At 41.6% G+C, this 24,621-nt stretch overlaps 2 protein-coding genes across 2 annotated transcripts; both read right to left on the reverse strand.

The window, feature by feature from the left end:
- Positions 1-4,265: 4,265 nt before the first annotated feature.
- LOC307048161 (toll-like receptor 2) lies at positions 4,266-6,629 on the reverse strand (the record flags this gene model as incomplete). Its single annotated transcript, XM_079697101.1, has 1 exon — positions 4,266-6,629. The coding sequence occupies exon 1, from the start codon at positions 6,621-6,623 to the stop codon at positions 4,266-4,268; it is 2,358 nt and encodes a 785-aa protein (XP_079553227.1). The 5' UTR covers positions 6,624-6,629.
- An 8,820-nt stretch (positions 6,630-15,449) lies between these two features.
- LOC307070267 (toll-like receptor 2) lies at positions 15,450-16,219 on the reverse strand (the record flags this gene model as incomplete). The annotated part of the gene is given in 2 exon segments (XM_079728550.1): positions 15,450-15,525; positions 15,527-16,219. Coding segments are annotated over 2 exon segments (768 nt in total). The 5' UTR covers position 16,219.
- Between the last annotated feature and the right edge of the window lie 8,402 nt (positions 16,220-24,621).

The following is a 24,621-nucleotide window of genomic DNA, read 5'->3' on the forward strand; positions in this document are numbered from 1 at the left end:
CTGAATAACAACTGGCACTTTGTGTGGAAAGAATTTAAAGTGAAGCTGAGCAATGGAATAAACAAACAAAGCGTGCTTTGCATCCCTCCAATTACAATCATTTTCTAATCATAGCATCTGACACATTTGGTACAACACACTGAGGACATCCCACCTCTACTTTGGCTTACAGTGATCTCATCTGAGGCGTGTTTCAGAGGTTTGCAAAGTACTCCTCACGTACAACATTGAGTTACAGCAAATACCTTCTTATCAGTTCAACATCTTCAAAGAAGTAGGCAGAGTTGTTAAATCTATGGTTTAAGGACAACTTTTCTGTTCTTTGTGCTTGTTACCACGTGGCAGCTTTGGCACCACAGAGCCCTTCTGTGTAGAGATCACTCCTGAAGCCTCTAGCACCAGTGTGTTGCAGCCCACTCAATGGGCCAGAGCTACACCGGGTTTCCTGGGGCTGCCCCATGCACTCAGCCCACCCAAGGGCTGCACTAAAGGGTAGAGAAGCACTCTCTTCTTCTGTGCCACTCTGTTCACACACACACACACACAATCCATGGCCATACTCTACTTTTGTTTTCTTCACAGGACTTCCTGAAATCATATCATAGACTCATTTGTTTACTGTTTGTCTTCACCTCCATGAAGACTGGAATTTTATCTGTTTTGTTCCCTACTATCTCTCCAGCACTTGGAGCAGCACCTGGCACATAACAGGCACTCAATAAATATTTGCTGAACAAATGAATTAATCCAGCAAGAAAGAAAAAATTAACAGAATTGGGAAGACCAGTCAGAACAAATTAACCCAAGAATATGTTGAACTCCCCAAAATTAATTCATTTTTAACTACTGGTCATTTGTTAAACAGCTAACACTGTCTAAATCACACCAGACATCTACTCTGCAATACCTGAAGACATTACACTTGTATGAAGTAGAAAAGAAACAAATCTATTGTCAGAAACATTGGCGACGCACTGCAGAAACTTGGATGGACCTAGAAATTATCATACTGAGTGAAGTCAGTCAGAAACAGAAAGACAAATACCACATGATATCACTTATATGTGGAATCTAAAATATGACACAAATGAACTTATCTATGAAACAGAAACAGACTCACAGACATAGAGAACTGACTTGTGGTTACCAGTAGGGAGGGGAAGTGGGGACAGGTTGGATTGGAAGTTTGGGTGAGCAGATGCAAACTATTATATATAGAATGGATAAACAACAAGGTCCTACGGTATAGCACAGGGAACTATATTCAATATCCTGTGATAAACCATAATGGAAAAGAATATGAAAAAGAATTTATATATGTATAACTGAATCACTTTGCTGTACAGCAGAAATTAACTCAACATTGTAAATCAACTATACCTCAATAAACTTTTTAAAAATATCAGCAACGTACTTAATGCTATATAAAATTCCATTGTAGTTGTAATGACAATAACTCACATTAAGATTTTTCTGGTTGGTAATTTTCTTTCTTGAAACTGCTCAGTGCTTCAGTATTACAACTGGCTCATCATCCAGATTATTAGAAGACTTAACTCTGCTTTATTTCTCTACTCAGCAAACATTTCAACAATTCAATATTTATTACGTATCAGGCATGTGCAAGGATTAAAGAGATAAATCGAGATTCTTGAACTTACAGGCTACAGACAAATAAAAGACCTCACAGCTGGATAAAGCACCAACTAAAAATTAGTTTTTCTTTTGTAGCAGAGCCCTTAAATTCACCTCTGATGTATTTGCCATCTGCCTTTTATGGAGAGCTGAGTGAAGACCCTTTAGGACTCTGGGCAAGTAAACCAGCACGTGTCTTCATGGAATTCTGAATGACCCTCAGAAATGTTAGATAATTACTAAGCAATATCAGAAAAAAATAAAGATGCTATTTCTTTTACACAGTTTAGGCATTTAAACTCTAATCTCAGGGGCTTCCCTGGTGGCACAGTGGTTAAGAATCCACTTGACAATGTGGGGACACAGGTTCGAGCCCTGGTCCGGGAAGATCCCACATGCCGCGGAGCAACTAAGCCCGTGCGCCACAACTACTGAGCCTGCACTCTAGAGCCCGTGAACCACAACTACTGAGCTCACATAACATGACTACTGAAGCCCACGTGCCTAGAGCCCGTGCTCCACAAAAAGAAGCCACTGCAACGAGAAGCCCACACACCACAGTGAAGACTAGCCCCTGCTTGCCACAACTAGAGAAAGCCCGCGCACAGCAATGAGGACCCAACGCAGCCAAAAAAATAAATTAAATAAATTAATTTTAAATAAATAAATTAATTAAATCTAGTTTCAGTTTTGTGAAGTAATATGTATATACTACCCAGTTACCAGTGGTTATCTCAAGGTAAAGGGATAAGAGCTGATTCTTAATTTCTTTTATATGCTTTTGTTTCTTGTCCAAATTTTCTACAATTTAACATTTGCAATGAGAAAAATAGATTATTTTAAAAATATTATTTTAAATCTATCAATTAATTATGAAGCTTTTCTATTGCTGTTTAAATTATTGAAATTAAATCTACAGGTCAAGTCCACGTTAAATTTGTCTGGTTCTCATGACAATTAATGTTGTGCTTAATGTAGGAAGGAAATAGAGGACTAAAGCAAAAAGTCCATTTTGTGTTTGGTTTCTGTGGCATCTCAAGTCTCCTTCTCCTGAACTTGTCTATTTTTTTCTTAGGCTGGGTACTCCATTACACTCTCCCAGGAGTTTGTGTGAGATAGAAGAACCCACTGTTTGGGTTTCCCAAGGACTAAAGCCTGTCCTGCACTTAATGAACTTATTTCTTTGGGATAACTTTCTGCAAACGACAGAAAATATACCCTAGATCCCTGCTAGTACCCGTAACACAAAAACATTCATTTACAAACCATAATATATAAGAGGAATTCCTTCTTGGAAAATAATAATAATAGCTAACACCTACCACAGGCACCTGTCACCCTGTGCGAGTACCCCATGGTACCCATTCTTATAGGGTTGGTCCTCATCCAGGGGCACATGCCAGCGCTTTACTGATATTACTGTACATTGACATCTACATCAGACCCTACGATGTATTTATTATTATCCTTATCTTAAGGACAGGACAATATTTGGGATCAGATTGAGTTGCGCAAAGATACATGCGTACTAACCCAGGTCCTTCTGATTCCAGACCCCAACTAACCACAGAGACCAGTTCTGGATGAAGACTGAGCAAGGTCCCTTCCATTCACATGTGGTTCCCAGCTTAAGGAGTGAGTTGCATGAAGTCCATAAATAGCTCCTCACTTTTAAATTTAATGTCTTATTATCTAGATTCTAAAAATTAACACATGGAAGTAGTATCTATCTTTTAAATTATTGTGTATCAAATATTTCTGAGTCATTGTGAGGAACCTCTAGGTCTATACTTGCTTAAAAATCTATTTAGCTCATACGTACTTTCATAATGTTTCAGAAAGAGAAAAAATCAGAAACAAGACTTTTCAAAGAAGGAAAAAGCAACATGATGCAAGGGAAGCCGACTAGAAGATGGGGCTGAAAGCAGAGTAACCAGACACTAATTAGAACTTCACACATAGTTAAAGGCTGAAGATCTGAGTCAGGGATATAGGGGGCTTCTTTCAAATTCTTCAAAACAGAGTATTTATTTCAATAGTTTCATTTTCATAGAAATACATAATTTACTGCATCTGGGGTTATATACCCTCTCTCAAGCAACTATGGCTGGAGAAACTTATCAAATACTGAGAAAGACAGATCCAGTTCATATGAAAATACACCTTCTAGGTTTTTCTGTATCCTGTGAAGCTTACTGGGGACACACAGCACTTTTTTTCTAAGAACAGCAATAACATTTTGCCTTACTGCTCTTGAGAGCAGTCAGGCACAGAAGGGATAGCTGGGGAGATGGAGAACGACCTCTACAGACATGGATGAGTCTCCTGGCAGAAAGCTGACGGACACAGTCATTTGAAATCTTCTGCTCATTTCTGCTGTTTCCTAATGAACTAAGTCAATTGGTACAGATAATTCAGATATCAATAATGCAGTGAGATCATGATTCTCTCATAGGATAAAGAAAAGCCCAGAACCATGTTTTTCCAATCTGATAGTTTTTGAACAGTTTTAGTTGTTTCAGTAAGCAAGTCCTCATTCATATAGTTTACATATAATGGGGTCAGAATGGACTTAGTTATAACTAGTGATAGATCATCACCAGACCAAGCCTGACCATTAATGAAGGATCCTAGGACTTTATTGCAGCTCTCAAATTTAACCAAAACCCTTCCTGCTGCGTCTCATCAGCAGGCCACTCCAAGTAGGTCTTGGTGTTCATGATCTTCCGCAACTTACAGAAACGCTTGGGGATGGCCTTTTTCTCAATGGGCTCTAGCAGAATGAGTATGGCAGCATCGTCGTTCTCATCAAAGAGACGAAAATGGGAGAAGTCCAGCTCGTACTTGCACCACTCACTCTTCACAAAGTTCTCAGAAAGCACAAAGATGGTTTTGTGGCTCTTTTCAATGGAGTCAATGATATTGTCGATAATCCACTTGCCAGGAATGAAGTCCCGCTTGTGAAGACACAACTTAAAGGGAGGTCTGAAGTGCTCGAGCTCCTGGACCATGAGGTTCTCCACCCAGTAGGAATCCCGTTCACTGTAGGACACAAAGGCGTCATAGCAGATGTCCCTGCGGGGAGCCTTCCTGGGCTTCCTCTTGGCCTGGAGCCAGGCCCACATCATCTTCATGTACCACAGTCCATGGAAACGGTGGCACAGAACCCCCACGAGCAGGAACAACAGGAAAAGGGCGCAGCACACGGAAGACACCACGGCTGCCCTGTGGCATTCAGAAAGCGAGAGCCGGGTGTCCTGAACCCGCTGGCCCCGCACGGGGGATGGAGAGTCACACAGGTACTCTTCTGGCCAGTCGATCAGGACCTGGGCCAGGGCCTGCTGCCCCTGTGTGAAAGACAGGAAGTCACAGGAGCAAATGAAGCTGTTGCCACCAGCTTCCAAAGTCTTCAGTTTTTGAAAAGAATCAAGTTGCTCCTTAGAGAAAGTATTTATTATATTTCTGCTGATTCTCATAACTAATAACACAGGTAAGAAGGAGGCATCTGGTAGAGTCTTCAACTTATTTCTGGAAATATAAAGTTCTTTGAGTTCTGGCAAAATCAAAGAAAATGAATCGAGATTGTTATTGCTAATATCTAAAATTTCCAGTGTCTGGGGAATGCAATGGGTTAAACTTTGTATTCTTGTGCTGGATAAGTTCAAATATTTCATTTTTCCTGGCCACTGACAAGTTTCAGGCATTGAATGAAAATTATTCTTACTGATATCAAGGTTAGTCAGGTTTTTCAGAGTAAGCAAAATTTCTCCAGTTTTTTCTAATGATTTCAAACGATTCTGCCTTAAAACTAAGGTTTTTAGGAAGGGCCAGGCATGCTCGCAGGCTGAGTTTTTCAAGGTTTCTTCAGACATTAAGTTTTCACTGAGATCCAAATATTCTAATGATTTTAAATGTTGTGAAAGTAAACAAGGAACCAGAAAAACCTTACTGTTTTCTATTGTGATTCTTTTAACTTTTCCTGTGAGTGAATATATATTACTCAGATCATGATATAAGAAAAACTGTGGAATATGCAACTTCCGTATTGTTAATGTCTCCACGTCACCTAGGCATTTAATTGTGTCCAGAGTCAATGTCTTAAAATCACCAACTCCATCATGGGTACAGTCATCAAACTCTACTTCTAAGACTCCAGAAACATAATTAAACAGTTTCACAACTTCAATAAAACTTTCATCATTGATTTGCACATTTCTAAATGTAAACTTTTTAATGGATGTATTCGTTTCATTGATGGATACCTCTGAAAAATGAAAAGTGTTCAAATTAGTATCTCTCAGTTCTAAATATTCTAAGGAACTTAAAATATCTACAAAAATCTCCAACAGTAAAACAGGCTGCTTCAGATGAAGAATCAGATGGCTGATGTTCTGGATTGACTTTAAACTCTTTGGTGCATACGTCTGCAGATTTGGAGCATTAATCTCAAGTTTCTCAAGAAGAGTTAGCCCAGTGAAATCCTTTTCCTGAATCTCAGTGAAGCTGTTACTATTTCCTACTTTCAGGATTCGCAGATTTGGGAGATGAGGAAAAAGAGGTCTTTCCCCGAGTGTTTTGTATAAATTTCCCAGTAAGTTTAAGAATTTCAAGGCAGAAAGGGATCTGAACCAGGAGGATGAGAAGTAAGATAAACGATTATAGGATAAGTCCAAATATTCAAGACTCCTCAGGGAAAAAAAAGAATCTTCCTCCACTGTGTGAATTTCATTGGCCCCCAGCCTCAGAGTCCTGAGGTTCACACACCTCCGCAGGTCGCTGTTGCTGACATAGGTGATCTCATTGCTGGACAGGTCAAGGCTTTTCACAGCTGCCGTGAGCCCTGAGGGGATGGAGTTTAAAGATCTGGAGTGGCCATCGCAGACACCAGTGGGGTCACAGGACAGAGAAGAAGCCTGGTCAGAGGCTCCTTCCTTGGGGAGGCTGATTACAGACCCCAAGACCCACACTGTCCACAAAGCAGGTGGCATTGTCCAGTGATCTCACCTACAAAGAAAAGAGGCTCAAATGAGTGATTGTGTTTGACAACATAGCTTAATTCCAGTTCTTGAGAAACGTTTTGTAAGATGTAGCACGAGCGTACACACACACACACACACACACACACACACCAAGAAATAACTGACAGGGAAATGGAATGTATGAATAAGGATAAAAAATGAATTCCCTGACTCATCCAGCAACAGACCGCCACTGAACAATGACTTAAAGGCACAGTACCATCTAGGAGTATGCAGCAGGACCAAACGTGGGTTGAAAGATGAAAGTAAATGAATGAGGGAGGATGAAAAAGCAAGCAGTTTAAGCAAAGGGCTAGGCTTAACCATATGGATTTACAACCTCGTATTTGTATACTTCAGATCTTATATTGGAGCATGCCCCTTGCCTGTCCTGATGCCCCCGTTAGAGATCTCACAGTGCCAAACCACAGCTCTCCTTGAACAACTTTCACTGAATACAGCTCCAGGAGGAGCATGCTCTTTAACCAAAAGAAAAAGGTCCCATGCTTGTCAACCTGTCTTGCACTTGGCACTAGCAGGTGGAAGGGGTGCTGAGAACCCCAGGCAGAGCAAAGTGGTTTGTTGGGCGGAGGGACAATCAGACCATCAGAACCTTCTCATTTGCCGTGAACTAAGTGTAGGAAGCAGTGTTTGACTCAGCACATTTTTCAAAAGATCATTTTGGGGAAACAATCAACAGTATTACCTTTGCCAATACTCATGTGTCCATCTAAGGGTCAGTCTGTTTCAGGGATCTCTAATCTGATCCAATGTCTATTTGTCTATCCTTGTACAGGTAACACACTATATTAAATATATGACATATCTTCATATCCAGGAGAGCAAGGCCTTCCTCCTTGTTCTTCTTTTAAGTGAGTCTTAGTTAGTCTTGGTGCTTTGCATATTCTTATAAATTACAGAATCAGCTTATCAGTTTCAAAAACAAAACCCACTGATTTTTAAAAAATACATTTATTTATCTTATTTTTGGCTGCGTTGGGACTTCGTTGCTGCACGTGGGCTTTCTCTAGTTGTGGTGAGCAGGGGCTACTTTTCACTGCAGTGCACAGGCTTCTCATTGCAGTGGCTTCTCTTGTTGCAGAGCACGGGCTCTACGTGCACGGGCTTCAGTAGTTGTGGCACTCGGGCTCAGTAATTGTGGCTCACGGGCTTAGTTGCTCCGTGGCATGTGGGATCTTCCCGGACCAGGGCTTGAACCCATGTTCCCTGTATTGGCAGGTGGATTCTTAACCACTGAGCCACCAGGGAAGCTCAAACCCATTGATTTTAACTGGCAATGCCATGAATCTATAGATATTTTGGAATTATTGACATCACTACAATATTGAATCTCTCAATCCATGAGCATGATATATCTTTCCATTTATTTGGGTCTTCATTATCACAATAATGTCTTATGATTTTCTACACAGAGGACTTGAGTATATTTTGTGAGGTTTATTTCTAGGCATCTGATACTTTTGAAGTTTTGAAAATAGTATTATTACTTATATGTGGCATATACCTATATATACAGAGAGAGAAATCCAATTAAGCTTTACATATCTATCATGCATTGAGCAACCTTGCAAAACTAATTCAGTAATTTCACAGTTTGTAGATTCCTTTTAATTTTTTACATACACAATCATATCATCCAGGTATAATGATGGCTTTATTTACTTTTTCCAATCCTTATACCTTTACTTCATTGTCTTGATTAGTGAATGTTGAATTTTATCAATTTTTTTTTTCTTCCTGTAACTACTGAGATAAGAACATTTCCTCCTTCACTTTGTTAATAAATATTGGTGACTACAATGGATAAATGTCTGTGTTAAAGCAACGTTGCATTTTTAGAATAAACCCACATTCGTCTGGATGTATTATCCTTTTTATATATTGCTGGATTTTATCTATAATATTTTGTTTAGAATTTTTGAATCTATATTCAGAAGTAAAATTGCCCTACAAATTTCTTTCTCCTAATGTCCTCATACAGTTTTTGTTGTTGTTTGTTTTTGTTAAATACATTAATTTAACAGCTACGGAATGATTCAGATTTTCTTTTTATTCTTTTGTCAGTTGTGTTTTTCAAAGAATTTATCATTTTCTTCCAAATTTTCAAATTTACTGACATAGTTGCTTACATCCTCTTATTGTTTTAATGTCTGCAGCACCTCTATTCTATTCCTTAGATGATATTTGTGCCTGCTTTCTTTCTCAATTGTCTTGCCAGAGGTTTATCATTTTCATTAGCATTTTTAAAAATTTATTTATTTTATCCATTTATTTTTGGCTGTATTGGGTCCTCGTTGCTACGCGCAGGCTTTCTCTAGTTGCAGCGAGCAGGGGCTACTCTTCGTTGCGGTGCACGGGCTTCTCATTGCAGTGGCTTCTCTTGTTGTGGAGCACGGGCTCTAGGCACACAGGCTTCAGTAGTTGTGGCGAACGGGCTTCAGCAGTTGCGGTGCATGGCTTCAGTAGTTGCAGCGCACAGGCTTAGTTGCTCCATGGTATGTGGGAGGGATCTTCCCGGACCAGGGATCAAACCTGTGTCCCTTGCATTAGCAGCCAGATTCGCAACCACTGCACCACCAGGAAAGTCCTATCAGCATTTTTGAATAAACAACTTCTCACTCTATAGAGCCTCTATTTATTTTCTATTTCATTAATTTCTACTCATATTACTATTTACTTCCTTCTGCTTTCTCTAGATTTATTTTACGGTTCTCATTCTAATTTCCTGAGATAGATGCTTCCTCATTAATTTTCAGCCATTCTTCATTTCTAATATATCCATTTCAGGTCATGAATTTTCATCTAAACCCTAGTTTAGCTGTATTGTCCATGTCTCTTTCTCTTCTATTCTTTCCATACTTTTGTCTCGTGAAGTTTCAATCGAGGTATTTTCTTCTGTCTATTTTCTAGTTTATTTTCCTTTCTTCAGCTATGTTTAATGTACTGTTAAATCCATCCACTGCTTTTAAATTTTTTGATTATTACAGTTTTCATCTATATAATTCCTATTTGGTTCCTTTCCACTTCTGCTATGACATTTTTATAGTTTCAAATTCTCTGCCAGAATTTTCAGTTTTGTCTTTTCTTGCGTTGAACACAGTAAGCACAGTCTGACAGGCTGCAGAGCACGTTTGACAGCCTTAGGAAGCAGGGAGTTAAATGTTCAGGTCTGGGGCAGTCATGGACGGGATAGAGAAGGCTGAACTAAAGGAAAGTAAGTCCTCACAGGTTGCAGCACAGCTTTGATTTATCTGGATGGCTCGGGCAGCCTCGATCTCTGAATATGGACTAAGATTATTTCTGGAACGCTAGTGCTCATGGGTACCTACAGAAGCAAAGGAAAATGTTCTCCAGAAGAATAAAACATCATCCTAGCCTTTAGATTTCTTTCTAGAAACAGTTTTTCAAATAGAATGTCCAGTAAAAAATGAAAAACAACTGGGCACTAACGAAAGCAAGGTGATAAGCATGAGAAAAGCAGAAACAGCAGACAACAGAAACTAACCCACAGAGGCCACAGATCTAGCATTGTCCCACCTCTAAAACTGACAGGGTTAAGATGAAATGGCTATTACTATTTGGCACTATGTCTATCCCACTGTCTTTCTGCTTAATCGGTTGTTGAAAAAAAAAATCCTCTTAGTATAATTGTACTGGAGAACCAAAATTTACTTGATTTTTTCCACTTTGTAACATATTGCACAAATCTTAAGAAATCTATACCAATTTTTGGCTAAGATTTAAGGTCAAATACGTTCATTTTTTATTTTTCCTGGTTTTTTCTCTTTAAAACGTAAAATTTATAAGAGCAGAGATCTTGGGCTATTTCATATACATATTATATGATACCTATTACATGGTCGGTTTTCAACAAATAATAATTATGGATGATGCTAAAACTACAGTTAACAATTTGACACTTCAGGTCAGAATTACTTGTCTCTCCTCCCATTTCCCCAATACACTATAGGAGGGGGCAGAGAACTCCTCAATGTAAGACACTGAGAAAGGGAAGGCGATGGCTCAAGTTAGATGGAGTGGAGTCAGATCTAACAAAGGCTGTGGATCTGCACAAAGTATAAAAATCATCTGCTTAAAGAATTCAGAAAGTTGCCAGAGTGCTGAGGAATTATTAGTCCAAGACTCGGGATAGGATGGAAGTCTGAGGAGTAAACCTGGTGTTAGAGCCGACTGAGCTGAGAGGAAGTTGAAGCCCTGTGGCCCAGAGTGAAACCAGGGACAGACGCCCACTTTAGGGCAAGGGCTGAGATGCCTGGGTGAAGCCAGACTGGAGAAGGACTCGTGGCGCAGTGCATGGTAGAGAAGTGACAGTGGGCTCTCCATAAAGCCAAGCGCAGAGAAAAGGCTACGCCATATGTGAACAGGGGCCTCAAAAATCTCTGCCCTCTGACCCAGGGTCGCCACCTGGCTAGAAGCTAGCCTCCTAGAAATCTCCCATAAGAAATCAAAACCCAGGCCTGCCACATATGCTGGTGTGGATCCAAATATTCAAAGATATAATAACTAAGAATTCTTCAGAACTGAAGAAAAACATAAATTTACAAATTATAAATGCATATTGAATCCCAAAGAATAGAAATTCCTCATCTAGCCCCAAAACGATGGAATAATAGCCTCAAAGGGCTGAGAAAACATACCTGTTAGTCTAGACATCTATACCCATTTAAATAATCATCCAAGAGTAAAGATAAGACATTTTCAGACATTTGTAGACCTTCATTGAAAGAAGTACCCAAAAACAAATGTTCTTCAACACATGGAAAATAAACCAGGTAAGAGTAGGCAACAAGAAGCAACAAGTGGATTTTTTTAGTGTAACGACAGATAAGAAAGACAGCACTCAGAAACTCAGACATGGGTTTCCTGTATGAGGAAAAAGTAATGTAAATTTTAAATGACATTGTGGAGATAAAAAAAAAATTTTTTTTTGACAAGCAAACCTATTTGGGAGGAGTAAGTACAACTTAGATTTACTGAAATATCTTTATAAGGTCACACTCAAGGTGCCACATACAATAAATTATGCTCAATCACTGAAATCAAAACAAGATATTTAACTAACCAAGCCAAATTCTTAAGTAAAGCAATGGAAAAAAATAACTGATGGCTTAGAAACTTCCAAAACATGTTGTCAACTTCAGGTAATTTTCATAAAATTGATACATTATAAAAAGTTTAAAGAAGACACAAAGGTTCTCTGCTTAGAACAGGAAGAAGAAACTTAAATATTGGTGAATAAGTCATTTTCAAATAATCAGGTCAGGATATTTGCCTTTTTTTTTTTTTTTTTTTTTTTTTTGGTGTCTACTTTCAAGTCAGCCATCCTATCTCCCAGCTGCTTTTTGGTAAAGATCTGAGTTAGTAACAGTGCAGACAAGACCTTCCGCAAGATTACAAGCATCTCACCCGGCTGAATTGTTTACACCCGGAACAATTTCTCTCTCTCTCTCCCAGCCCCCCCTTTTTTTTTTCCAAACAGGAAAAACACTATCCTGGCTGACAACCAAGTTCCAAGCACAAGTTGCCATTTATAGACGTTGACGAAGTCTTAATGGCGTGAAGCCCACCCCAGAGCAGAGACCAGGCTCGGGGTTGGGGAGCGAGAGTCCTAGGCAGATGCGAGTCCTGACCCCGTCCCATTGCTGAGCCCTGGTGGCCGAAATCCCATCTTTGGAAGTCGGGTCCCAGCGGTAAGCAGTGAGCGCAGACGCACCGCCAGCAGGACGCACCTATGCAACCTTGAAAGCCTCTACCTGAACCTCGTCACCGCCGCTCCGAGTGAAGGGGCGGGGGCGACCGGGGCGCCCTGAGCCTCCGGCGAGAGGGCGACCCTTCGGGAACCGGAGCCACCGGCCACCGAGCCTCCCGGAACGTGGCCGCCCGCAGCGCGGAGCCCGCGGAAGCTCCCCGCGGCGCCCCCTCGGAGGCTGGACGGCCCCGCCACGGCCCGCGGGCACCGGGACGCCAAGGGCTGGGCGAACCTCGACCACACCCCCGTCCCTTTCCGTGAGGCCCCCGCTTCTCTCACCTCGGCGGGGCGGGTGTCCACATTCCCGTGCGGGGCCTAGGAGACGAGGCTGCAGGAGCGTCGACGGCCTCGGGGCCGGGGACTCCCCCCTTCCCCGGGCCCGCGCCGCACGACTGGGGTCCCGGGTGCCGCCGACTGGGAAGCAGGGATGCCCGGCGTCCGCGTCCGCGCCTCGGCCACCCTGGGACCCTGCCCGCCCGGTCCGGGAAGGGCTGCGGAGTGAGGAAGCCCACCGAGCGTGTTTTCGGCCCGATGTATCCGGAGACTGCGCAGCCGCCGCCAGGCCGCGCCTTCTGCCGCCTCCGGCCGGGACCTGCCCGCGCCCCGGAAGAGTGCGCGGGGACGCTGCCTGTGGCCGGCGCCCCCTTCTCCAGGGTGCGGGGACTGCCCGTTCCGCGGAGCGCGCCTGGCACCTGTGGCCTGGGGCCCTCCGCCTCCCTTTCCGCGGGCTCCGTCGGGTGACCGTGACCCAGGTGCTACCCCACCGCCGCCTGGTGCCCGGCCCGGGTCGGAGGCGGGCGCTGGGGCCAGGGTGTGGGGAGATGCTTAAGGCCTCCGTGTGGGATTCCCCCAGCACAGAGTTAGATTTCGAAACCAGCGAGAAGGCTTATTACCCAACCAGTATTTCCTTGAAGCCTCGGGCACCCGGAGCCTCTTACTGCCCTGAAACACGCCGTCTCCATTCTTCTGCGTCCTTGGACGCCCAAATTCAGGCTCACGAATCATGCCTCTCATTCACCTCCCACCCCCACCACGACCTTTTAAACACAATTTCCCGGTCAGTATATCTCCAGGGTCCACTTCCACCCGCAAGTCTATTCTCTCCTGCATTAAAATAACTCACCAGTCACTATGCAAACCAACGCAGCAAGATTTTGCCTGAAGAGCAGATAAGGACAGCCCAGATTTTTTTAAAAAATCAATCTTGTGGCGGTCCCCTGGTGGTGCGCTGACTTTCCCTAGCACCCACCTCCCATCCCTGCTCTTACCCTGAAAAGACGTGGGCTCCCCCTTATGTCTAAGGTTTTGAACCTAAGTCCTTCCCTTGCGCATTTCCATCCCTGTTTCTCAAAGTGGGTAATTCCCAAAACGGTCTTAGATTGGCTTTCTTCATTGCCACAGAAACTAGTGAGACATGTTTTTAAGGGAAACTAGCTCCCTTTTCAAAATTAAGCTGCCTTACTATTCATAAACTATATTTTATTTTCATAATTACATTTGACCTTCCCAAATTGAGATTGGAGGCTGAAGAAGCATTCTGTTTCCTCTTTGACACAGGAGGAAATGCCATGCAAATTCTAAGTGGCAGAATTGAGATTTGAAAACAGAATTTTACCCTAAACCCAGGGTTCTTTGTGTTACCCTATTCCACATGCCTAGTCTTCATCAAAGGCTCCAGCCTTAGGCAAACTTAATCTATAGGCATGAATGTGAACTTGAGGGGATGAAGTCTGTTTTTCTATACAGTTTACTGATTACCGTGGAGACATTTCTCTGCATCCCTGACCATCCAGACTCTCCAGCTGTCTGAAACACTTTCTTCTTATTACTTCAAAATCTCCCCCTCTCTTCCTCATGATTTCTCAAGTGTGTCCTTCAGAAAACTTCTTCCCATTTTTTTGCCCTGAAACTGAAAACCTCTGTTCTTTCTCTATATATCTTTTCTAGATAAGCTGCCTAGATTGACTGATGTTATTGCTTTGTAATCCCAAAGTTGATTAGAATATTCTGACAAAGTTAAGTACAAATTATGTATTTACCCACAACTTACTACCAATGTCATCTACATGCAGTGAATTTTTCTCTACACTCTCAGCAAAGCTATTAGCACCTTCTACTCAGGCACATCCTTTTTTTTTTTTTTTTTTTTTTTGCGGTACGTGGGCTCTCACTGTTGAGGCCTCTCCCGTTGCGGAGCACAGGCTCTGGATGCGCAGGTCCAGCCGCTACACGGCATGTGGGATCTTTCCGGAGCGAGGCACGAACCCGTATCCCCTGCATCGGCAGGCGGACTCTCAACCACTGCACCACCAGGGAAGCCCCTCAGGCACATCCTTATACGTGTTCAGTTCTTCACGTTTTCGAAGCACTTTCACATAAATCTTTTCACCCGAGTCTCATAATAACACGTGAAATAAATAGTTCTGATATTATTACGCCTTCAGTTCAAGTGACTAAAGAACTTGCCTCAAGTCATATGGCTCAGAGCCAAGTGGCAAATCCCAGGTGAGACTCCAAACGCCTTTAGCTTCTTTGCAGTATAAGACCTCCTCTAACTGCCTACACGACGTGTTGTTTTTTTTTTTTTAAGTTAGAAAATGAACACAGTATGAAAAGATAATTCGGTAAAAAGTAACTCTCATGGTATCTATTTTTTGAGAATCTGACTGAAATTCTAAAATGAAGTTATCAAAAAACACTGTCTTGTTCACATAAAATATTTTGTAATAGAGAAAATAATAAATATAACCGTCAAAAATCACTTAATGAAAATCTGCTGTAATCCTTGCACTAATACACAGATCGTTGTATGCAAATGCTCATTCTTCAAAAATTTTCTACTTTGAAGAGATTTCAATAACATCTGTAACTTTTGAAGAATACTATTTATTAGTGCCTATGCAAAATGATAATAGTAAAACTCCGAATCACCATAGAGCTGAGTTTTGAAACCTGAGAATATTTCATTTTATAGATATTTTTCTTTTAAAAACTAGAATTGTTCTTCAACTGAAACCCTTCCTGCTGGGGATGGCCTTTTTCTCAATGGGCTCCAGCAGAACGAGTATGGCAGCATCGTCAGAGACGAAAATGGGAGAAGTCCAGCTCGTACTTGCACCACTCACTCTTCACAAAGTTCTCAGAAAGCACAAAGATGGTTTTGTGGCTCTTTTCAATGGAGTCAATGATATTGTCGATAATCCACTTGCCAGGAATGAAGTCCCGCTTGTGAAGACACAACTTAAAGGGAGGTCTGAAGTGCTCGAGCTCCTGGACCATGAGGTTCTCCACCCAGTAGGAATCCCGTTCACTGTAGGACACAAAGGCGTCATAGCAGATGTCCCTGCGGGGAGCCTTCCTGGGCTTCCTCTTGGCCTGGAGCCAGGCCCACATCATCTTCATGTACCACAGTCCATGGAAACGGTGGCACAGAACCCCCACGAGCAGGAACAACAGGAAAAGGGCGCAGCACACGGAAGACACCACGGCTGCCCTGTGGCATTCAGAAAGCGAGAGCCGGGTGTCCTGAACCCGCTGGCCCCGCACGGGGGATGGAGAGTCACACAGGTACTCTTCTGGCCAGTCGATCAGGACCTGGGCCAGGGCCTGCTGCCCCTGTGTGAAAGACAGGAAGTCACAGGAGCAAATGAAGCTGTTGCCACCAGCTTCCAAAGTCTTCAGTTTTTGAAAAGAATCAAGTTGCTGCTTAGAGAAAGTTTTATTTTCTTGCTTACTTGCCAAGAAGAAGGAAGTACCTGGGAGCATCTTTGACATGTACCTGAAAATGTAAAGTTCTTTAAGATGTGACAAAATAAAAGACTACATTGCTAACATCTAAGATGCCTAGTGTCTGGGAAACATTGAGTGTTAGATTGTATAGTTTGACATTGGATAAATTCAAGTATGTTACCTTTTCTGGCCACTGATAAGAGTTAAGTAAAGAACCAAGTGTACACTGACAAAGATCAATGTTAGTCAGGTTTTTCTAGAGAAAGCAACATTGTCCCGAGTTTGTAGATTATTTTGTCTTAAAGTCAAAGTATGTAGGGAGAACCTTTGAACTGACTGTTTCAGTTATTCTCCAACCATCAAATGTTCACTGAGATCCGAGTATCCTGTGGATTTTAAATATTGAGAAGGGAGATATGGTATTAAGCAAGCTTTGGCAGTTTCAACTGTGAATATCTTTAGTTAATATAAAAGCATGTTTTTAAAGTTCTGTCATTGTGGAAAATTCTCATAGCTAAGCTCTGTTGTTATTACAGTTACTATTGGGCCTGGTCTGATCGTGGAATCGCAGCCATCCCATTTTCCATTTTCCTGAAGTACAGTCTTCCAGTTCTACATTCAATAACTGATTTTCAAATCTTATTGTTTAATTACTTCAACTTGTTTTACTATTAGTTTTTTCACTGTGGGCCTGAGTATAAGAGTGTCTTTTGTTACTTGTGATCTCATATGAAGAGCAGTATTTCTAAGTTCTAAATATTTTGGAAACTTGAAAGATTGACAAAACCTTTCAGAGTGAAATTGACCTCTTTATATGTGGTCAAAAAGTACAAATTTCCAGTTATAAGATATATACTTCTGGGAATGTAACGTACAGCATGGTGACTATAGTTAGTAATACTGTTTTAGTAATACTGTTATTATACCTTCAAAAGTTGCTAAGAGTAGATCTTAAAAGTTCTCATCACCAGAAAAAAATAATAACTGTGAAATGATGGATTTTAACTAAACATATTGTGATGATTATTTCACACTATATATACATATATCAAATCATTATGTTATACATCTTAAACTAATACAATACTACATGTCAATCATATCTCAATAAAACTCGGGCAGGGGGTACACATTGAGATACCACTACATGCCCACTAGAAAGGCTAAAATGAAAGACAGACAATACCGACAATACCGAGGATGTAGAAGAACTGAAACTCTCATACATTGCTGCTGGCAATGCAAAACGCTACACCCACTTGGGGAAAGTTTGACAGTTTCTTATCAAATTAAATATGCATTTAAAGATGCAACAATCTCAATCTTAGGTAATTACCCACGAGAAATGGAAAAATAAGTCCACACAAAAGCATGTACTTTATTCAGAGCTAGAAATGACCCAAATATCTATCATCTCATGAACAGATAAAGAAATCGTTGTATGTGTATACAATAGAATACCACTCAACAATAAAAAGGCAGAGCTGCTGAAATATGCAAGAATATGGATGATCTGAAAAGAATTATACTAAGTGAAAGAAGTCAGACACAAACAAATACATACTATAGAATTCATTTAAATGAATTCTACACAATTCATTTAGATTTAAATTCTACATAAAGCAAAACTATGACAGAAAGCAGGGGTATCAGGGAGCTGGGTTGAGGAGGGGATTGATTGCATAGGGGCATATGGGGACTTTTGGGGGTGATAGAAATGTTCTGTATCATGATTGCAATGGTGGTTACATGACTGTATCTCTTTGTCGAGCTCATCAAACTGTACTTTATATATTGATAAATGTTATTATATATAAATTATCTCAATAAAACCGACTTTAAAACATCCTCTTCTCTCCAAGAGCAAAGGATGGATATATCAGGCCTCCAAAATAGAGGAGCAAACTTTTTGCTTGCCTCATAGAGAAGGAGGGAGAAAACACCTAATTTCTCTAGCAGGTCATCCTGCCTTGCTTATAAAATATCTCCTTTTACTTTAATAAGTTTACATTAATTTCTCTCACTTGCAACAAAAAGAGACCTGACTAAGATATTTCCTGATGGAAAGAAAATTGTTTCTTAAGTGACTCAGGAAGTCCAAACTACCTAGAAATATAATATCATAAAATCTTCTAATATTATATTCAGATGGCTTTATCCCTTCTGGAATGCTTATTTTCAGCTTTCTGCCTTGCAATACCACTCCATGTGTAATCAGAGCGATTCATCACCCAAATTTTACAAAGTCCATTCCAGGACTAAACTCATCAGACTATAGTGATTCCAGAAATTAAGATATTCCTAGTAAGAATGGTCTAAATGTTCATTTTTTAAAAAAAGAAAGAAGAAACAAAGACCAATAAAATCTCTTAGAGTAAAATTGACTGCTTCATCTGTCAGCCCAAGTGACTGATCTACATTGATTTCAGACTTCTTGGTACCTAACTCCGAGGATTGGAAGCATCAAACTTAAGTTAATTCAGAACAGAAAGTCCATAAAAGTCTTGTTTTTTTTTTTAATTTAGAGAATCTGTGAATATTTCAGGAATCTAAAACTTGGGAAAATGAAAAAAGAGAGGGAAAAAGACTTTTCTTCAAGTTCTCTGATGCACTATCCCAGATGCAAAGGGCCAAACCATGAAGATGATATATGAGGTAAGTTTGTATAGGTTAGGTCCAAATATACAAAACTCTCAAGGACAATGCAAATAATTTTCATCTGTTGCAAGACTGGTAGTAGATGATAGAAAAGGAGATTTCAAATTCACACACAGCTGCTGAATATGGCTGGATGTAAATTTCATGAGGGCATGGACTTTGTTCTCCCTTTTGCAGTGAAGTATTCCCAGCCCTGGGAACACAGTAGGCACTAATCAACTATTACTTGCTTTTTTTAAAAAATATTTATTTATTTGGCCGATTCGGATCTTAGTTGCAGCACGTGGGATCTTTTGTTGTGGCATGAGGGCTCTCTAGTTGTGGCACGGGAGCTCTAGAGCATGTGGGCTCTAGTTGTGGTGCGCAGGCTTAGTTGCCCTGCGGCATGTGGGATCTTAGCTCTCCAACCAGGGATCAAACCCGTGTCTCCTGCATTGGAAGGTGGACTCTTAACCACTGGACCACCAGGGAAGTCCCAAATATTACTTGTTGAGTGGTGGATTGACATGCCTTTTCAGAACAACAGTTGGCTCTGGAAGAATGGAGTACGGACATTGCAGACACAGGTGGGACTGCAAGGGAGAGAAGTCTGACCAGTGGCTTCTCGCCCCAACTTCCTACCCTTGCCACACAATAGCTGACCTTGTTTAAAGACTAGAATGAAGAAATATAGTGTATTGTTTCCAACCACAGAGTCAGACAAAACCATGAGCGAGCAGCTGGTGTCATTTTAATATCTGTATGGCCTCATCAGTCAGGAAGAATATGAAAAGAAGGCAGAATTTTATCAATTTCTAAGTTCTTTGGAGTGCCTTGGGAAATATATTGAAATATCTTAAGAATCAAATAACTGCTAAATCCAACCATGTGATGTGTCAGTCTGGGTAGAAGTTGCCGTCTTCCATGTGGATGGAAAAAAATGAGCTCATGATAATGACTCAGAGCCAGGGACATGAGCTGTGTGACCACTGCCTTCTCTAGGTTCAGTCCTGTTACAAAGCATAACTAGGGTTCAGTGTGTACTAGTCACGGTCACAGACAAGAATATTGCCAGCTTCCTAGGCCATATCATTTGCCACCTCTCTATGAATGAATTCCCAAATTGTGTATGATGATGTAATGGTTTCCTACGTGTGTGTAAGTATCTTTCAAAGCCTGGAGGTTGCTGTCTTCTTGGCCATTGTATGGACAGTCATACTTGACCCAAAAAGTTTCTCGATGCAATCTCTGGAAGACTTATAATTAGTATTTATATTAATATTTTGTGTTAATGAATCTATGAATATTTGTGTTTTAAAGACTTGTCACATTTTAAAAATTTGGTCTATTAGAGTCAAGGTCAAGCTTGTAATTCCAACTTAAAATGTATACTTCATTTATACTTGTGATTTTAAGTTGAAATTTTTCATTGTTTGTAGAAACACAGATTGAAACATTTGTCATACATTGAAACATTTAAGAGAGCTTAAATTTTACCATATTTATAAGTGTATTAGTTATATTAGAATTGTTTAAGAACTCATGAAAGTTTTACTAAGTCAAACAATTGACACTTAAAGAGAACATCAAATATATTACATTTATAAATGCTGCTAAAATTAATTAAAAGTTTAATTAGCTAAGTTTGTAAATGGGACCAAACAAAAGACAAAGTCCCTTTTAAACTGATGTTTAAATTTAGTAGATTTACGAATAGTTAGTCAAACCTAAAAGCTTAAGGAAGGACAAGATTTTTAACTTGGCAAATTTAGTTATTTAGATATTAAATCATAAAGCCAAAGCAAATTCCTGAATTATCTCTTCTGCAGACAAAAAATTATGAGGACTTAAAAAAAAAAAAAGCCAACATTGACAAAATTAAATTTGAGTCACAACAAAGAAAAACTTTGCTATGTCCTTCCTTCCTCTTCTGCTGCCTATGGCCACGGCTTCCTCCGGCTTGAGTCAGTTACGGCCTCATCTTCTGGTCTGATCCTGTGTGTCCTGCCAGTGTCCTTCTGCTCTTCCCTCAGCTACCGCTTCCTTGAGCTGTCAATCACTCGAACAGATTTGACTGTGTATACATTATTTACCATGTGCCAGCTCTAGCCCTTTTAGATTACTAAGAGATGATTTGTACTAAATGTTGGTTTCTATGATGGGATTAAATCTATGGGATTAGATCCATGGTTAGGGTTAGGGTTAGGGTAGGGTAGGGTAAGGCATCATCAGATCCAGGAACTCCACTCCCTGATCAAATGTGTGAGTCACTGACTTATCTCCCCAAACTTTTGTAAGAAAACCAGTCCCTCTGAGACTCCCAGCTCACAGACGCCATTTGCCCTCATACCCTCCTCTGTCTCTCACCGTCTGCTGACCTCCTACTTCCTCTCACTTGTCGAAGACTTTGGCATCTGCCCACAGACTTCTTCTTAAGATCTTCCAGGAGCCCAGCTGCTTCACTGTTCACAAAGATGACCCACCCGTCACCTCTCGGTTCCTATACCCCCTTGTCCCCCGAGATCGTCCCCTGCACTACCTCGGCCACTCCCTGGACCCGGGGATTACAAACAGTTGTCCAAGTTCAAAATGACTAACTCAGCCTCCTGCATCTTGCTCAGAGTCCACTGGTCCCTCCCCTTCCCCCAACCCATTGGTCATCTCTTGCTTTGTCTTTCTTCCTTATTTAGTGTAGATTCAGGCCAATGCCTGGTGCAAGCTGGAGCTCACAGGTGGAAGGGTCAGCAGAACCCGGGGTTCCCATCCTCTAAGCATTCTGTGGAGAGTCATACTTGGCCCCAAATTTCTGGTTCGCTGGGTTCTTCCCCTTCTTACAGGGAAAATACTAGCCTGGGTGTGGCCACCAGATGGTCTGAATATGCATTCCCGTTGCACAGGGGTGCTGGGGGTGCCAGCAGGAGGTCCTGGGGAAGTTGGGATGATGCAGCCTTTCTTACCTCAGAATCTCCAAGACACCCTTACCACCCCCGCAAACCCTCTTGCCAGTGGTGTCACCAAACACGGAGTTGAAGGAGAGGGCTTTTCCCTCCCCCCAATCTCCAGAAGCCTTCCCTGCCCTTCCGTATGAACAGTTGGTGTTTTCTCACTATCATGTAATGGAAAATAGTGTACAAAAAGCTTCAAGCCCTCTCACTCCTGAGTCAGATCACCACTTCTAAATAGAAATTCTAGAGCCACCACTCTCTTTTCCTTATGTTCCTATTCCTCCTATGTGACAAAGTCCTAAACCTGAAAGGTCACTATGGACTTAGAGGAGACCAGGCACGTTTATTACACTTTTCTAGCCAACCCACCTCACCCTCCACCCTCCTCCAGCCACTGGCATTCTCTGCCTCCCCACATGCTCTTGGGGATGACTTTGCCTCTTATTTCGCGGAGGAAATTAAAGCCATCCACAGAGATCCCCTCAACTTCTCACTGCTGAGCTCCTACCCACACCCACCCTTCCCGCCTGCTGCAGTAGGACAGGGCTCCCTCCTAGAATGGCCGCCAGCTCCACCTGGTTCAGTCGAGATGCTCCCTCCCTGTCATCTCAGCAACGATGTGCTGCTTAGTATCCTTTCTCTCTCCTGTATTTTCCACGGCTCCATCTCAACCAGATCATCCCTACCAGTATTTACACATACTCAAGTCTCTTCCATATTTATTTCAAATAAACAAACAAAAACAAATTCTCATCTCCCTCAAGCTTCTCTCTCTCTCCTCCTTCATAGAGTAACTTCTGGAAAGAGCTCTTTATACTTCCTGTCTCTGTTTCCTCACCTCTTGCCCAGTCTTTAGTCTATTCCAAGCTGGCTTCCACCCCTATCACTCCAACCAGCACTTGCAAAGGTCATCAATGACCGCCATACTGCTAACTGCCAGATACATTGTATTCTTCCTGTTGCCTAACGTGTCAGAACAAATCTCCTTGCTGACACTCCTTCCTTCTTTGCTTCTCCCTTGGCTTCCATGACCCCACATACTTAGGCTTCCTTTTCGATGCTCCTTTTCAGACTTATCCTCCCTTACCCTGTTTCCCAAGTCTAGGTCCTAGGCCACTCCTCACTGGCTGCTTGCTTCCTAAGGAGTCTCATTTATGCTCATCTCTATGCCAATACCTCTCAAATTTAAGTCTGCCATGCAGATATCTCATCCGAGCAGCAGACCTAGATGGACAACTGCCTTCTGGAGACATGCATCCACGTGGTTGTCTCAGAGCATGTCCACTCAGCAGGTCCAAATCTGAGCTCATGATACTTCTTGCCAAGGCTGGTCCTCTCTTAGTGTTTTTTATTTCAACATGTGGCACCACCATCTATCCAGAAGCATCTGCTACAAGACTTAGTTCTGCTGATTTTACCTCGAATCCATCCAACTCCTTTTACTCCCACTTCCATCAACCTAATTAGAGCTACCTTCACCTCTTGCCTGGACTATGAAAACAACCTCCTGATGGTCTCACCTGCTTCACCTTCTCCATAGCTCCTTCTTCACGCTGCATCTAGAGCAGCCCCCTCTAATGAAAATATCACGGGAGCTGCTTATGTAATTTTAGATGTCCTAGTAGTTACATTTTAAAAGGTAAGCAAGAAACAGGTAAAACTGATTTTAATTACATTATATTTAACCCCAAATATTACCATTCCAATATGTAAAGATTATGCAAAAAGTAACAAGATATTTTACATTCATTTTTTACACTGTCTTTGAAATCCAGTGTGTATTTTACATTCACAGCACCTCCCAACTAAGACCAGCAATATTTCAAGTGTTCAATACCCATGTGTAGCTAGTAGCTACCATTACTGGACAGTAGAGATCTAGAATGATCTTTCAACAATGCAAATCTGATCATTTCACCCCACCTCAAATTTAAAATTCTTCTGTGGCTTCCAAATTGTTCTTAGGATTAAGATCCACGTATTTAACATATGCTACAGTTCCTGCAGGGTCTGTGGCGTGGCTTGTGCTTCAACTTCTGGTCTCTGCCTCTTCTCACGCTCACCGTCTGTGTGCTGCCACATCATCAGCCACATCAGACTTTCAGGTTTCCAGACCCACGGAGTTTCCACCCACTACAGATCCTTTGCATATGCTGTTCCCTGTGCTGTGGATACCATCCTCTACTACCATCCCCCCCACCATCACCAGCACCTCCACCACCAACATCATCTCCACCACTAGTACCAGCAACCCCACTGCACCATCGCCACCATCTCCACCTGCACCATCACCTCCATCATTACAGTATCACCAACACCATCACCACCACCTCCACCTGCACCATCACCACCTGCCATAGACACTCTCCCTTCTCCTTCAGGTCTCCACTCACCTTCACCTCCCTTACTCTTCAGCCTAGATATGTGTTCCTTTCCTTCATAGTATTTAGCTTAGTTTGTGACTATATCCTCCCACATGTGTGATTAGTGCCTGCCTCTCTCATGAGGCCATAAAAAGAATTGTTTAGCTCACTATTGTATTCTCAGTGCTTACCCAGTGACTTGTATATAGTATGTGTTCAATAAAAACTTTTGAACAAATAAATGAATAAATCAAGATAATCAGGAAGTAAAGAACCATAAAATGGGGCACAGAATAGAGCTTGAAGAATGGAGGAGAAGTCAGGGAACACTGTCAAGTTTGGCAGGTAGGGTCCAAAGCGGGATGGAGGAGTGGGAGTAGATGCTTATACTAAGACTGATCTTGTGTTAATATCTCCACTTGAAGTTTAATGTATGTTTGTTTAATGCCTTAACAAGTCTATGAGGCAGGTATTATCTGCATTTTAAATTTAAAGAGGCTCAG

Source organism: Hyperoodon ampullatus, assembly GCF_949752795.1.
Source record: "Hyperoodon ampullatus genome assembly, chromosome: 1".
Taxonomy (NCBI): Eukaryota; Metazoa; Chordata; class Mammalia; order Artiodactyla; family Ziphiidae; genus Hyperoodon; species Hyperoodon ampullatus.